This window comes from Drosophila ananassae, chromosome 2R (assembly GCF_017639315.1).
Source record: "Drosophila ananassae strain 14024-0371.13 chromosome 2R, ASM1763931v2, whole genome shotgun sequence".
In the NCBI taxonomy this organism is placed as follows: domain Eukaryota; kingdom Metazoa; phylum Arthropoda; class Insecta; order Diptera; family Drosophilidae; genus Drosophila; species Drosophila ananassae.
The window spans coordinates 14,049,486-14,063,471 of record NC_057928.1 but is presented as its reverse complement, the minus strand read 5'-3'; the positions used below and the strand labels follow the sequence as shown (position 1 = coordinate 14,063,471).

At 44.6% G+C, this 13,986-nt stretch overlaps 5 protein-coding genes across 7 annotated transcripts; 4 read left to right on the top strand and 1 right to left on the bottom strand.

Moving 5' to 3' along the window:
- The first annotated feature begins 839 nt into the window (after positions 1–839).
- On the top strand, positions 840–2,293 carry LOC6493322 (chromatin modification-related protein MEAF6). Of its 3 annotated transcripts, XR_001408889.3 has the most exons (5): positions 840–1,092; positions 1,149–1,362; positions 1,425–1,556; positions 1,610–1,849; positions 1,924–2,066. XR_001408889.3 is itself a non-coding variant. In XM_001957488.4 (4 exons), the coding sequence occupies exons 1-4, from the start codon at positions 946–948 to the stop codon at positions 2,127–2,129; spliced, it is 699 nt and encodes a 232-aa protein (XP_001957524.1). In that variant the 5' UTR covers positions 841–945; the 3' UTR covers positions 2,130–2,293. The 3 variants fall into 3 exon arrangements, 1 of the variants encoding a protein (XP_001957524.1); XR_001408888.3 differs by having other exon boundaries at positions 1,425–1,849; XM_001957488.4 differs by lacking the exon at positions 1,610–1,849 and having other exon boundaries at positions 841–1,092; positions 1,924–2,293.
- A 377-nt stretch (positions 2,294–2,670) lies between these two features.
- LOC6493323 (transmembrane 9 superfamily member 3) lies at positions 2,671–5,398 on the top strand. The gene is made up of 5 exons (XM_001957489.4): positions 2,671–2,806; positions 2,874–3,431; positions 3,727–4,460; positions 4,522–4,752; positions 4,807–5,398. Exons 1-5 carry the CDS (start codon positions 2,672–2,674, stop codon positions 4,949–4,951), a joined length of 1,803 nt encoding a protein of 600 aa, XP_001957525.2. The 5' UTR covers position 2,671; the 3' UTR covers positions 4,952–5,398.
- A 1,603-nt stretch (positions 5,399–7,001) lies between these two features.
- LOC6493324 (collagen alpha-1(XVIII) chain) lies at positions 7,002–8,181 on the top strand. Its single transcript, XM_032453938.2, has 2 exons — positions 7,002–7,156; positions 7,215–8,181. Exons 1-2 carry the CDS (start codon positions 7,009–7,011, stop codon positions 8,114–8,116), a joined length of 1,050 nt encoding a protein of 349 aa, XP_032309829.2. The 5' UTR covers positions 7,002–7,008; the 3' UTR covers positions 8,117–8,181.
- Positions 8,182–9,342: 1,161 nt separating this feature from the next.
- Positions 9,343–11,215, bottom strand: LOC6506620 (membrane-bound alkaline phosphatase). Its single transcript, XM_001957491.3, has one exon. It carries the CDS (start codon positions 11,157–11,159, stop codon positions 9,606–9,608), a length of 1,554 nt encoding a protein of 517 aa, XP_001957527.1. The 5' UTR covers positions 11,160–11,215; the 3' UTR covers positions 9,343–9,605.
- A 250-nt stretch (positions 11,216–11,465) lies between these two features.
- Positions 11,466–13,975, top strand: LOC6493325 (alkaline phosphatase). Its single transcript, XM_001957492.4, has 3 exons — positions 11,466–11,622; positions 12,396–13,546; positions 13,608–13,975. Exons 1-3 carry the CDS (start codon positions 11,538–11,540, stop codon positions 13,947–13,949), a joined length of 1,578 nt encoding a protein of 525 aa, XP_001957528.1. The 5' UTR covers positions 11,466–11,537; the 3' UTR covers positions 13,950–13,975.
- The last annotated feature ends 11 nt before the right edge of the window (positions 13,976–13,986 follow it).

Below are 13,986 nucleotides of genomic sequence, written 5' to 3'. Positions count from 1 at the left end.
TATGATTTCATTTTCTAATCGAGTTCGTCTTCATCTGCAGTCGATGTGATTTTCTTTTGTGGCGAAGAAAAGCGATGCGCGCTGCAAAATAAAATCACGCATGCGCCGCGTATGACGAAAGTGAAATAGGCAGCAAATACCGAGAAGGCCCATAAAAAGCGTTGGCCAAAAAACAAATCCAAAGTAAAAGAGAAAGAGTAAAAGCAAGAGAGCGAAAGGCAAAGCCGAGTAGAAGAAAAGTGGAAGCAGAAGACGCATAGAGACAGCTAGAACGGTAGCTTCACTTTTTTCGGCGGTTCAACAAACTTTGAGCCGAACTTTGGTGGGTCAATAAACTATGCAAGCCACCGGCGGGCGATCATTAGAAGATCATCATCATCGCCTCACCATCTCGTGTGGCGCTTGAGTTGAACCGAATCTTTTGTTTGCGGCAAACGCATAAATAACAAGCCGAAAGAAAGGTCAACGGCACTGGCTCTATAGTGAATGTAAAATGGGGGAGAGGGAAATGTCTGTAATGAAATTGCCAAAGAAAAAAAGACAAATTCTATATCAGCTAAGAAAAATCTTTTAAAAAGATGGGGCGAAAATCCGGCCATTAGTCCTAATGAAAATAAAGTCATATCTGATGTATATTTTGCTAGGCTAAGTTTCAAATATATAATAGTCAAATAAAAAATATTTATAATTTTATCTATAGTCTATTTTTGATTATTTTGAAAATTTTCAAAGGACTCTTTTAGATCTAAAGGATCTAAAGGCGCCCATTTTAACAGCGCCATCTTGTGTTAAAAATTGGTAACAAACACAAAACTATCGATAGTTTCCTACGACCGATAACAACGTATCGCACCCATCTCTGAGCATCTGCCATCTCTATGTGTTTACATGTGAATATTTTGCTGATTTCTAGCAAAATCCAAATTTACACAATTTCCCCGCAATATGAGCTCTCCAACAAGTAAAAATGTCAGCGAGACGAACGGAAACAAGCCAAAGAAGACGGGTAAAACAAATTCCACGACGAAAAGTGGCTCCATGGACACGCGCGCGGAATTGGCAGACCTCATCAAAAAAAAGGCAGAGACCTCGGTGAGACACCATAAACAAATATCTATGTGCGGGATTATATCACATCTTCCAAACAGGAACAGTTGGCCAACCTAGAACGGCAAATATACGCCTTCGAGGGATCGTATCTGGAGGACACCCAGCTATGTGGGAACATCATTCGCGGCTGGGAGCGGTACCTGACCTCCAACAAGGCAACGAACTCGAAGGCCGACAAACGAAATCGCAAGTTCAAGGAGGCCGAGCGGCTGTTCTCTAAATCCAGCATCACTTCGATGGCTATATGTAATCGTAAGTATTGGTTGACCTAATATTCTTTATTTATTTTGGGATTTTTCGTTTTCTCGTAAAAGCTGAGCGCGCCAGCGAATCGGATTCTATAACCAATGAAGACTCCAGCGACAATCAGATCTCTCTGAACCAGAACACAACAACGGCCCACGATGGAGCCACGACAATCAAGAGCACACCAAAAGATGAAAAGGGTAAGAAAGAATTTATGTTCGAAGACGATGAAATCGACGTTGTGGCGCTATAGATATACCTAAGAAGCTAGAGGCTATTCAAATTAAGAAAGAACTGAGCTAACAACAAAAGGATTTCAAGATGCTAAAAGCAAAACAAATCTGTGATCAAAATACTCAATTTAATAACAAGGTTATAAAAAGGTTCCTTAGCTTTGCTAAACTAGTCAAAATTTCAAGAAATCCACTGCTCAAGAATAAGGCTAGCGTTTATATATTTGTAATCGCACTAGAGTTTAAAATTGTATTAAGACGTATGTATAAATACTTTAATTATCCCTGCTGGTGTACTTCAAGAAATTAATATATTTTTCATGTATACATTTAGATTCTCCTTCGCATCGGAATGAAGGTAGTCTTGGCGGCGTATCAGCCGGCGGAGGAGCAAGTGGTGGAGGCATTGGAGGCTTGAGCTCCGGCAATAAAGATGTCCTGGGAACCCCAACGTCGAACACAAAAAGTAAACTGTCGAGCAGCTCCAGTGCGACGGCGAAAAAAAGCGGGCACATAAATAAAAAGATACGCCATCGATGAGTTAGAAGTTTTCGCTTAAAATCTTTGAAATAACACTTGTACAATTAATAAAAAGAAAGTAGGCTCTTTAATATTAGTTTTACATTCAAATACATGTTAATTTTTCATAATTTTTTAATACAGATCAAAAATTCATTACATATTTATGAATTTTATAAAAGAAATTTAACACTATATATTATTTTTTAAATTCTGTTCATCTTTTTCTATCCTACCAAAATAAAACAATTATTTAAATTTAAAATGTTGACAAGTTTTTAAGCTAACAGTGTGGCAACGCTGTTTTATAGTGCTGGAAAGCGCGGAAATAGCTCATGACGTGTGTTCTAGTTCTGACAGGCAGCTCCGGAACCGGTTCAAAAGAACTGAACTGACTTTGCTCTACGAGACATTTTCACTATCCGGCAAATTATTGTTTGCTACTTTTTGGAAGGATTGGGACTCCCCTCGGGCAAGCGAAGCACTGCACCTGTCCGCCGGCAGAGCGAGAGAACGTGAACGGTACCTGGGACAGACCCCCGCACGCAGAAAACCCCACAAGAATGATGGGCTCCAGCCGAATCAGCAGCTCCACGGTGGCTCGGAAGCAGCGACAGTTTCGTGCCATTTGTTTATGTCTGCTTGTTGTTGGCAGCTGCTACGTGTCGCAGTCGCAAGCAGATGAGCACAATCACAAGGTGAGTGTGTGCGGCTACATATCTCGAACACTTGAGTATATTTAACCATCTTTTCGATTCCCATTAGTACAACGACCGGGACGAGGTGGTGCTATGGATGAACACGGTGGGTCCTTATCACAACCGTCAGGAGACATACGCCTACTTCTCCCTGCCCTTCTGCAGTGGCCAAAAGTCCTCCATCTCGCACTATCACGAGACTCTAAGCGAGGCTCTCCAGGGAGTGGAACTGGAGTTCAGTGGCTACGAGATGGCTTTCAAGGCGGACGTCTCTAAAGCCATTATCTGCATGGTAACCCTGCAGGAGGAGAGCACTAAGGCGTTTACCTATGCGGTGAAGAACGAGTACTGGTACCAGATGTACATCGACGGTCTGCCCATCTGGGGTAAAGTGGGCGAACGGGACGAGCGGGATGGCAAGTTCTATATATTTACGCACAAGAAGTTCGACATCGGCTACAATGGACAACAGATTGTCGACATCACTCTGACCACGGAAGCCAAGGAGGAGCTCAAGGCCGGAGCGCACATCAATTTCTCGTACGAGGTCAATTGGAAGCCCAGCACGGTTGAATTCAAGAACCGATTCGACAAGTACCTAGACCCCAACTTTTTCCAGCACAGGGTGAGTATTTTAGAAAATAAACACTATAACTTTATCCAATAGTATGTACGTAAAAGATAGTTATCCACAAAAATTTTTAGATAAAGGTTTATTGACAAGAAACTGTCGTAAAACTGATAATACCAAAAACCAATTACTTATCCACTAACATATAGTTTTCTACCCAAAATGAGTCATATATTGAGTTCTCCAATTTCCTGTTCCATAAAACCTCCTACTTTATCAGTTGTAGGCTGTAAACTTCTCTTACACCTCATACATCTCATAAACTCAAATAAATACTCTTACCCCGCAGATCCACTGGTTCAGCATCTTCAACAGCTTCATGATGGTCATCTTCCTAGTGGGCCTGGTGTCCATGATCCTAATGCGTACCCTGCGCAAGGACTACGCCCGCTACAGCAAGGACGAGGAGGTGGATGATATGGAGCGCGATCTGGGAGATGAGTACGGTTGGAAGCAGGTCCATGGGGACGTTTTCCGATCGCCCCCAAACACTCTGCTGTTTTCGGCTTTGGTCGGAGCAGGCTATCAACTAATCTCTGTAGTCTTTTGCGTGATCATGTTCGCAATAGTGGGAGAGCTTTATACGGAGCGAGGTTCTATGCTTTCCACGGCAATCTTCGTTTATGCAGCCACCTCGCCGATCAATGGCTACTTTGGAGGATCCTTGTATGCCCGACTGGGAGGACGTTTGTGGATCCGTCAGATGCTGGTTTCTGCTTTTACGGTACCCGTCGCGGTTTGTGGCACAGCGTTCCTGATCAACTTTATCGCCATTGGATACCACGCCTCAAGGGCCATTCCATTCGGCACCATGGTGGCGGTTACGTGCATCTGCTTGTTCGTGATCCTGCCGCTCACTTTGGTGGGCACTGTGGTCGGCCGTAATCTCGATGGCCAGCCGGACTTCCCGTGTCGCGTTAATGCAGTGCCGCGTCCTATTCCCGAGAAGAAGTGGTACATGGAGCCCCTAATTATCGTTCTGCTGGGTGGCGTTCTACCTTTTGGTTCGATTTTCATTGAGATGTATGATCCCCTAAAGAAAAACGAGAATCTCTTTAATATTATGTATCATATCAATACACAGGTACTTTATTTTCACCTCCTTCTGGGCCTACAAGATCTACTATGTCTACGGCTTCATGTTGCTGGTGTTCACCATTCTGACAGTGGTCACCGTCTGTGTGACCATTGTGTGCACTTACTTCCTGCTGAATGCCGAGGACTACCGATGGCAGTGGACGAGTTTCATGGCGGCGGGCTCCACCTCCATTTACGTTTATGCATACTCATTCTACTACTTTTTCTTTAAGACCAAGTAAGACTGAACTTTTGTAATTAGTAGCCTCTTATTAATTCATTTTCTTTGCAGAATGTTTGGTCTCTTCCAAACGGCCTTCTACTTTGGCTACATGGCTTTATTCAGCGGCGCCTTGGGCATCATCTGCGGCACCGTAGGCTATGTGGGCACGAATCTCTTCGTGCGCAAAATCTATTCCAATGTGAAAATAGACTAAGAGTCCTGTGACTTTATGCACCCCGCTCCCTGTCCCAGATCTGTATATCATCCAAAACGATTTACACTTGTATTTATTGAGTAGCGTTTTAGTTCTGTGCGTGTTTTATATTTTTGGCTCCAGTTGGGCGTTCTCCTTTTTTTGATTTCCCTATCCGTACCTCCCACTTCTCAAGTTGGTGTGAAAATGAATGCCAGTCCAATGTATTCGCACCAAAGATAATATATTCAGTTAATCGAATGTATACGCAAGGCGCAAGTATTGCTTAGATAGTGCTTTTCGGAATTGTAAGACAATGATAATGACAAAGCTTATTAGATTCTGTAATTGTTAGTAAACGAAAAGGATGGTAGAATATGTACTTGTAAATTGGAAGCTCAATTCTGTGTGCATTTATTTTCGGGTAATTGCATAACTTTACTTATTAAAAATATATATTAACACTTATTGTTTTATTTAACTCGATGGGTAAAGTCAATCTCATCTTAACGTTTACCTAGCATTTAGATATTCCACATCATAGTTTCAAATTCAAAAATTAAACCTGCTAGTTGACTGAAAATTCCGAAGATCACTTACTTAAACTAGAGCATCTGTGCTTCTGCATTCGTGTACATCAGTATAATTATTTGATTTATTTGCCTAGAAAACTTATCAATCTATGCAATTGCAATAAAATGTGACTTGAACTTGTTTGCGCCAATTAAGTTTATGTACGATGCAAGAAATGTGCTGATTAGCCATAGTCGATAATCTAATAAAAAAATTAATAAATAATAACAAACTCTTCTCGTTTCTCCGGCTAATCTACATCTTGGACATTATCAGGCCATATAAAGATCATTGGGGGGCTGTAAACTACTCTGAATCAGCTTGGCAACATTGACCCCCAAAATTTGTTATTTCACTTCAAGGGGGTAGGCCCCCTTTTGTTTGTTTTGCAATTAATTGGTTTGGACACCTTATCTTTATATATTTATAAGGTATTCTTTTCTATTGGCAGAAAGCCGAAAACTTGGCCGATTGGATCAAGTGCTTTTGGGATTATTCCATGACAACTGAATTGATAAAGAATATTGTTTAGATTCTTTTTTTTTTGCTGATATGACTGAGGTTGGACGAACTTACTCATATGAATTATGGTTACTACGCAAAAAATTATTATCTGCTTGGGACTTTGAAATATTTGGCCATTTAAACAATATGTCACAAAAACGAAGTAAAATTTAATGAATCAACCAACCCGTTTAAATGAAAAATAATGTTTTCAGCAAGTATAAACAATCCTACTCCCCTTTGTTGGCCTTCTACCATCTGGTTTTACTTTTCCAACTTATCTATGGAAGCTCTTGAGATGGCCAATCTCGCCAACCTTAGGGAGTAGTGTAAACGGCGCTTGTTTGAAAGTGGCCACTTCCCAAGTGGACAAGTGTGTGCCTCTAATGACGCGTGTTGTCGTGGACTCTGTCTTGTCAATGGAATTCTCAGATAAGTCGAGAGTTTCGTCGTTCCCTCAAAACCTTTTCAAATCCGATCCGCCGCATATGTGATGTGCCTGATTAAGAACATATTGATTTCGTAATTTATGTTAATTTCGAGAAGACGAAAACTGTAACGGCGCTTCGGAAATGATTCTTTTTGTTTAAGAATTTTCTATTCTGCTGGGAAAGTGATGGAAGTAATTGACCAACAATGGAGTCTGTTTGAGTGTGTGGTGTCACTTTGATAGGCATCGCCCACCTTCGGAGAACATAAATTTCCTGATTTAATCGCGGTTTATGGCATGATTGACAGTTGATGTATTTTTGAAGCCATTTCCCGCAGACTCTGGGAATCCAACCCAAGAATCCGAGAACCCTGCTGACCCATTTCTGGGCTTGGCTCTGCGGTTAATGACGGCTTGTATTTATATATCTTCTTGCATAAATTATCATAGTAATGGCACTTTTCCATTTGATCTCTTTAACATTTCCCTTTCGATTGTGGTCCAAGAACAGTTATGGAGATTCGGGAAATGTTTTTCGGGTTCGATTTTTAGATTATTTTATTTATTTTATATGCATATTAAATTTTTGTCCACTTTCTGGGCTTTTCCGGCAGCTTATAAAAGCTGTATCGGATCTCTGGACTCAGCTCAGTCGGTTCTGGACACATTTTCCACGAACATCATGGATTATTTTCATCTTCTGGCTGTCTTTGCTTTGGGTAAGTTGTATATTTTGAGTGACTTTTTATAATTATCCTTAAACTATTTATTTTTCAGGACTTTTCCTGAATGTTGAAGCCACTTTGATGAAATGCGCTTGTGATCCTGGCGCTAAAGGGGAACGAGGACCTCCTGGACCTCCGGGACCACCGGGTCCTCCAGCTGGCCTCGCGGGCAGCGGTTCTGGGGGCTATTGGGGCTACCCTCCCACCGGACCTTTTCCACCGAATGTTCCGATTATCCCGGGGCCTAGAGGTCTACCTGGTCCACCGGGACCTCCTGGATATTGCTTCCCCTGCCCAGCCATTCCGCCAGTTCGTTCATTCCCACCACCTGGAGTACCGATTCCGCCATTCATCTCCTCTCAAGCCGTTCCCGGAGGTTTAGGAGCCTCAGCGCTGACTACAGCTGTGGGAAATATTATTGTGATTCCCGGAGGAGCAGGAACTGGATTGACGGGTCGTGCCCAGTTCTTCCACATCTCGCCCGATGGCCAGGTGATGCAGATCGACCGTCCGCAGAATCTGCCAGTTGATTTGTTCGATTCGCCCCAAAACGCTGCAGCTCCAATTCCGGCCCCACAACCAACATCGGCATCCATTTCGGGGATCACACCACCGGCCGTCCAGGTGGCTCCCACGCAGCCTACTACCGGAGATCTGGGAGCTCAGCAGCCCACTCTGCTTCCGGAAAACGTCGATGAAACCATCTTTGCGGTGGGTAATCGGAAGGACTTTTTGCGAGGAGGGTCCGAGGCAAGTGACTGGAGAAGGATTCTTCTATTGGGAGAGCGACCGTCGGATGTCCTGCTGCCGCCCAATGGACCCTCCGTGCAACCGCACAGTCCCAACCTGGAGAGCAGCGTGGAGAGCTTCCAACGGGCTCTCGTGGAGCTGAAGGAAAAGTACGCCAATCTCGTCCAGCCACGCAGTGCCAACCAATATGCGGTCTATATTTGAGGAAAAGATTATAAACTAGTTGAATAATAATAAACAAAACAGTACTGATTATGTCTAACCGAAAATGAGATTACTTTTTAACTGTCAAACATAATAATAAATAATTTAATTTATAATTTATAATTCACAGTTTTTACGTCATAAGTATGACGTACATACTATAGAGATATAGGCTCATAGATACTGTTTATTGATTGACATTTAATGACAGCTTAGATACAGGTGTCACACTATTTACGTCATAGTTTAAGATCTTTTAATTCCCTTACTTTTCAAAAGTCTAGGGAATTCCCTTCCTTTTATTAGGAATCCCCATGAGAAGTTTTATTTACAAAACTAATTACCGATATGATGAATTCTTCTTAACCATGATGCTGTAAAAATTGTCTTTTAAAAGCCCATCAAAATCAATGTACGAAAATATTTTTCCAAGAATTATACTTATACTTATTGCATTGTTTAAATGAAATCGAAAGACCCCTATCACAAGTGTGATAATTGAACTTCTCGGTAATGACAAAATCAAAACGAACGAAATCGCATATATGTACTTAGTCTGAAGACCAGACAGATTTTTAGATGTCATCGTTATAGACTGTAAGTATGTTTATTTATCTTGACTGCTTCTTAAATTATACAATCTTTAAAAAGTAATAAAGTGTACAAAGAGTAAATAGAACCACATTAACAAAATCAAAATAAAACTTATAGAATATTAAAGGCAGTAGTTTATTTTCCAAAAGTAATTATTCGTCAGTTACTGGAGGGTAAAGTTAAGAGCACTTTCCTTTAGTTAAACTATAATAAATAAGTTAAAGAGTAATCGGTTATTTGGATAAAAATGCTTAAAACAAAATTAAAATCTTGAAGCTTGTGACTATCATTTGTTTATAGAATTTCAAAAGAATTCTCAACAATTTCGACTCGAACAGAAGCACAATACTAACACATAAATAATAAAGTTTATGAGTTTATTGGCTTTCAAATCAATTTATGGTGAATTATATTTTGAGAAGCAAAACTGGCCTGCCCTCTGAAAGTGGCGAAAGTCATCTATGTTTATTTTTTCATTCATTAAAATATCCTTATCAGTTTTTAATTATAATATAGTAAGTGCCCAGATATCACTTATATTGATTGATTGATTACTTAATAGGCTGATTGCATTTTAATATTTAAATTAAACGCAATTCCCCAAGACCCACCAAGTAAAGTCCAAAATTAAATGTATTTTCATAGTTTATATTTAATCGGTTGTAATCAGATGTACGTCTGCTACTTATCAGACAATAAGCGTAACTTTTTTGGTATTTCTATTGATCTCTTGATAGGGAGCACACTCCTCTTATGATTTCTTTTTCTGGAGAGGCATGTGTCCACACCTGTCAATTTAGTTGAGTATTCATTTAACACGATAATGCGTACGTGAGAATCGTCTAGTGGTTGGATAATTAAGAGTCCTCCGAGCTGTCAATCAACTCCTGATTTCTTAATCGCAAGCGGTGAGTCCATCGCCGACGCAAGCGGCAAACGCCATGATATGGGGAATGGTGTTCTGTTCGTAGACTCCGGTGAAGAGGTGGGCCCAGGGCCCGGAGGCGAATACCCCGACATCCTCGCCACCATGGGTCTCCGACTCCAGAGGTGCCATCGCCGGGAAGAGCTGGTCAAAGTCGCCGATGGTGGGCAGGCTGGTGGGATCCTCTCGCTCGTGGGTTTCCGTATTGTAGAAGTCCTGGAAACTCTTGCCATTGGCATAGGTCAGGGCCAGGTAGGGTTTTCCATCCTTAGCCTTCGACTTGGCGGGTCCAAAGATGTCGCTGCCACGGGGCTGATAGCCAGCAACGCTGAAGGTGTGCGAGTGGTCGGACGTGACCACAATAAGGGTGTCCTCAGGATTGGTCATCTCTCGGGCTCTCTTCACGGCCTTGGACAGCTCGGCAGTTTCGTCCAGAGCGATTCTGGCCATGGTATCGTGATGGCTGATATCAATTTTTCCGCCTTCCACGAACAGGAAGTAGCCGTTCTCCTCTGTCTGCAGAACTTCAATGGCCTTCTGGGTCATCTCTTCCAGGGTGGGTTCATTGTTGTCCGGATCGGCCAACTGTTCCATGTGGTAGTGCATGTGGCTCTTGCTGAAGAGGCCCAGCAGACGGCCCGTCTCAGTGGCATTTACCTGGAGCAGTTTCTTCTGGGTCTTCACAAAGGTGTTGCCCGCATCCAGGGCCTCGAATTCCTCGACGAGATTGCGTCCATCCGTGCGTCGGCCCTTGTCGTAGTGCTCCGGGCTGTAGAAGCTCCTCTTGCCGCCGCCCAACATAACCTTCAGTTTGCTTCCGACTTCTCCGTGGATCAGTTGCACGGCTATATCCTGCAGACCCTCGGAAAGCTCGCCGCAGGCTTCCTCAAGCACGGCATTGTTTTCCCACTCCCGATCGGCTACGTGGGCGTAGACCCCGGAGGGCGAGGCGTGGGTCACTCGGGTGGTAGTCACAATACCTGCGGCTTTGCCCGCGTCCATGGCCCACTTGCCGAGGGAGAATACGTGGTTGGTCTCGTTGGCCATGGCCAGGCAGTCGCCTCGCTTCACGTGGACGTTCACTCCAATGGTTCCGTAGTTGGCTTTCACGCCGCACAAGTACGAGGTGGAGGTGCAGGCACTGTCGGGCACTATTTTGTCCACGGAGTAGGTCTTGGAGAGGCCGGTGAAGGGGAACTCTTCGAAGGACAGCTTCATCTCCTCACCTCCAATGTAGCTCCTGGCAGCTGCCAGGGTGGCTAGTCCCATGCCATCGCCCAGAAAGAGTATGATGTTCTTGGCCTTGTTCGTGTTCCTTATGTAATTCAGCTTCTCCCGTATCAGCTTCTTGCTGGCCGAGTGCCAGAACTCTTGGGTCTCCTCTCCGGAAATCGTCCTCAGCCGGGGGCTGGTCGGCAGATGGGGATGCATCCGCTCCTCGTCCTCGGGCGCCTTGCCGGGCACCGCCGCACTCCAGACGACGGCGATCAGACCCAGCACAATCCAGAACCTCAAATTCAGCATTTTCCGGTGATGCTTTCACTGTGCCAGCCAGGTGAATACTGTACTCCGGAATCACATGCGGGCATTTATAATCCATCGGTGGTGCAGTCGACGGTGGTCGAGTAATTTACGACCCCTCCTTGGCCAGACCGTGATACTCACGTTTTTGTTTCCAAAGTTCCAAGCCCGAAAGCCACTCGAGATAATTAATCGATCGCCACTTTAGATTTCGCCTCAAATCACAATAACAATCATATATTGCGTATGAACCCACCTTTTTAGCAGGAAGAGCGCCTCCAGAGCTGGAGGCTATATAACCAGGCCGATCCGGCTCCATTGGCCAGTCTGTGGGCAACTGTCGTTCCGGGCAATAGTCAGTTCCAAGTGAAGCGCTCCACGATGCGAAAGAGTTGCCTAGTTCTGTGCTCACTGGCACTCCTGGTTATCCAGGTTCGAGGTGACCTGGCCGACGAGCAGGAAAATGGTGAGTAGCTAATCAGAACGAAGTGATCACCCGATCGAATCCGATTCGTCGAGACTCCGGCTTATCTTCAGCCAATTGAAAATGGTCATGGGTTATCAAAAATCTCATAAACTCATTAGACCGGACTAATCTTGATATATTTATAAACCAGTTCGACAATTGGAGAGTTGTATATTTTATGATTTAATTTAATCTTTTTTAAATCAACTACAGTTACAAAGTGACAAGATAGCCTGGTAGTTGTTGAATAATTGTTGAAATTATGTAAAAATATAACAAATTAAAGGCTTTTCTGAAAAAGAAAATGAATATATAACGGAGTAATACTTCTTAAAGTAAATTGAAATGAGCACTGTTCTTCGATCATTAAAATGTAATTAGAATCGGAACACTATATTCCTACACTTTTGTTACTAAGCTAAGGGGGTTTTAAGTAGTCAAAGATTAAACCCAAAACCGTAAAGTCAACAATTGAGAAAAACACCATAAACTAAACTACAACTCATTGAGAGCCAATTTTAATGATGAAATCACTAATATTAAGTAGAACCGAAAACGTTTATAGCACGTGTGGGTAATCTTTTTGTAGCTCCCGGTTTCTCCGAAGATAAGAAATCAGCCGACGAAAACCATAAAAGCCTAAAATTAAAACGGATTTATAGATCATATCGGAAATTGCCACCTGAATACCGTTTATGGTCTTGGGGAAATGTTTATTGGAGCCCTTTCTTGCCGACAATCAGTTGCTAACCCAAAGTCCGATTTGTTTTCAGCTCAACATCCACGTTTGATTTCATCACGAGACTTCGAGGCCCTCAACGAGGAGCTGGACACACGTTTCTGGCACGATAAGGCCCAGTCGATTCTGGCCGATAAGGTGGCCAAGTACAAGAAGCTCAACGAGAACCGTGCCAAGAACGTGATCTTGTTCCTGGGCGATGGCATGTCCGTTCACACGGTCACCGCCACGCGGGCCTTCATGGGCGACAGCAACATGCAGGTGTCCTTCGAGAAGTTCCCCTACCTGGGCCTGTCCAAGACCTACGCCGTAAACGAGCGCACTCCCGACTCGGCCAACACAGCCACGGCCTATCTGACCGGAGTGAAGGCCAACTACGGCACCATCGGCGTGAATGCTCAGGTCCAGCGAGCCGACTGTGAGGCTGCCACTACGAACAGCACCCACGTCCAGAGCATCGCTCAGTGGGCTCAGGAGGCCGGCAAGTGGGCGGGTCTGGTGACCACCGCCAGGGTGACCCACGCCTCGCCAGCTGGCGTCTACGCCCATGTCGCCGATCGGAACTGGGAGCACGATGGTGAGATTGTGAGCTCCGGTTGCAGTGCCGAGAAGAACACGGACATTGCCCGCCAGTTGGTGGAGTGGCCGGTCGGTCAGGAGCTGCGCGTCATTATGGGAGGTGGCCGGTCCTATTTCCGTGACCGAACCATGCACGATGAGACCGGAGTTTCGGGCCTCCGCACCGACGGTCGTGACTTGATCCAGGACTGGCAGGACATCAAAAGGGAGCAGGGCGCTGAGGGAAAATATGTCTGGTCTCTGAAAGGCCTGCTGGAAACGGATTTGAACAAAACCGATTACCTCCTGGGACTCTTCGACACCTCGCATCTGCCGTACCACGGCGATCGCCAGAGGACCCATTGGGAAAGCGCCGAGCCTTCGCTGTCCGACATGACAGCGTCGGCCATCAATATGCTGAGCAGGAACGACAAGGGCTACTTCCTGTTTGTGGAGAGTGGCAGGATCGACATGGCCCACCACGCCACCCAGGCCAAGAAGGCGCTGGAGGATACCCAGGAGTTTGCTGCCGCCATTGAAATGGCTAGGAAAATGACCGACCTGGAGGACACTCTCATCGTGGTGACCTCAGATCACTCGCACACCATGTCCATCAATGGTTATCCGGTAAGACGTTCAACTGAAATATCTTTGTACTCCATTTAACGAAACCTGGTCTTCTCTTTAGTACCGTCGTCAGAACATCCTGTCCTTGGCTCCCAACTTGGCGGATGACGAGCTGCCCTTCACCATTCTCTCCTACGCCAATGGACCTGGTTTTGCCGACACTTTCAGCTCTGCAAGTGGCCGCGTCGATCTCTCCCATGTAGACACCACCAACCCGGAGTTCGAGTTCCAGGCAACCGTTCCTCTGAGCAGCGAGACCCACGGAGCCGAGGATGTAGGCGTCTTTGCATCGGGTCCCTTCGAGCATCTGTTCACCGGAAACTTCGAGCAGAGCAGCATCCCCGCCATGATGGCCCATGCGGCCAACATTGGTCCCTTTGCCAAGGACAAACTGGATGATTAGCCGAAATAAAGTCTCATTATGGAATACTCAAGGTGTA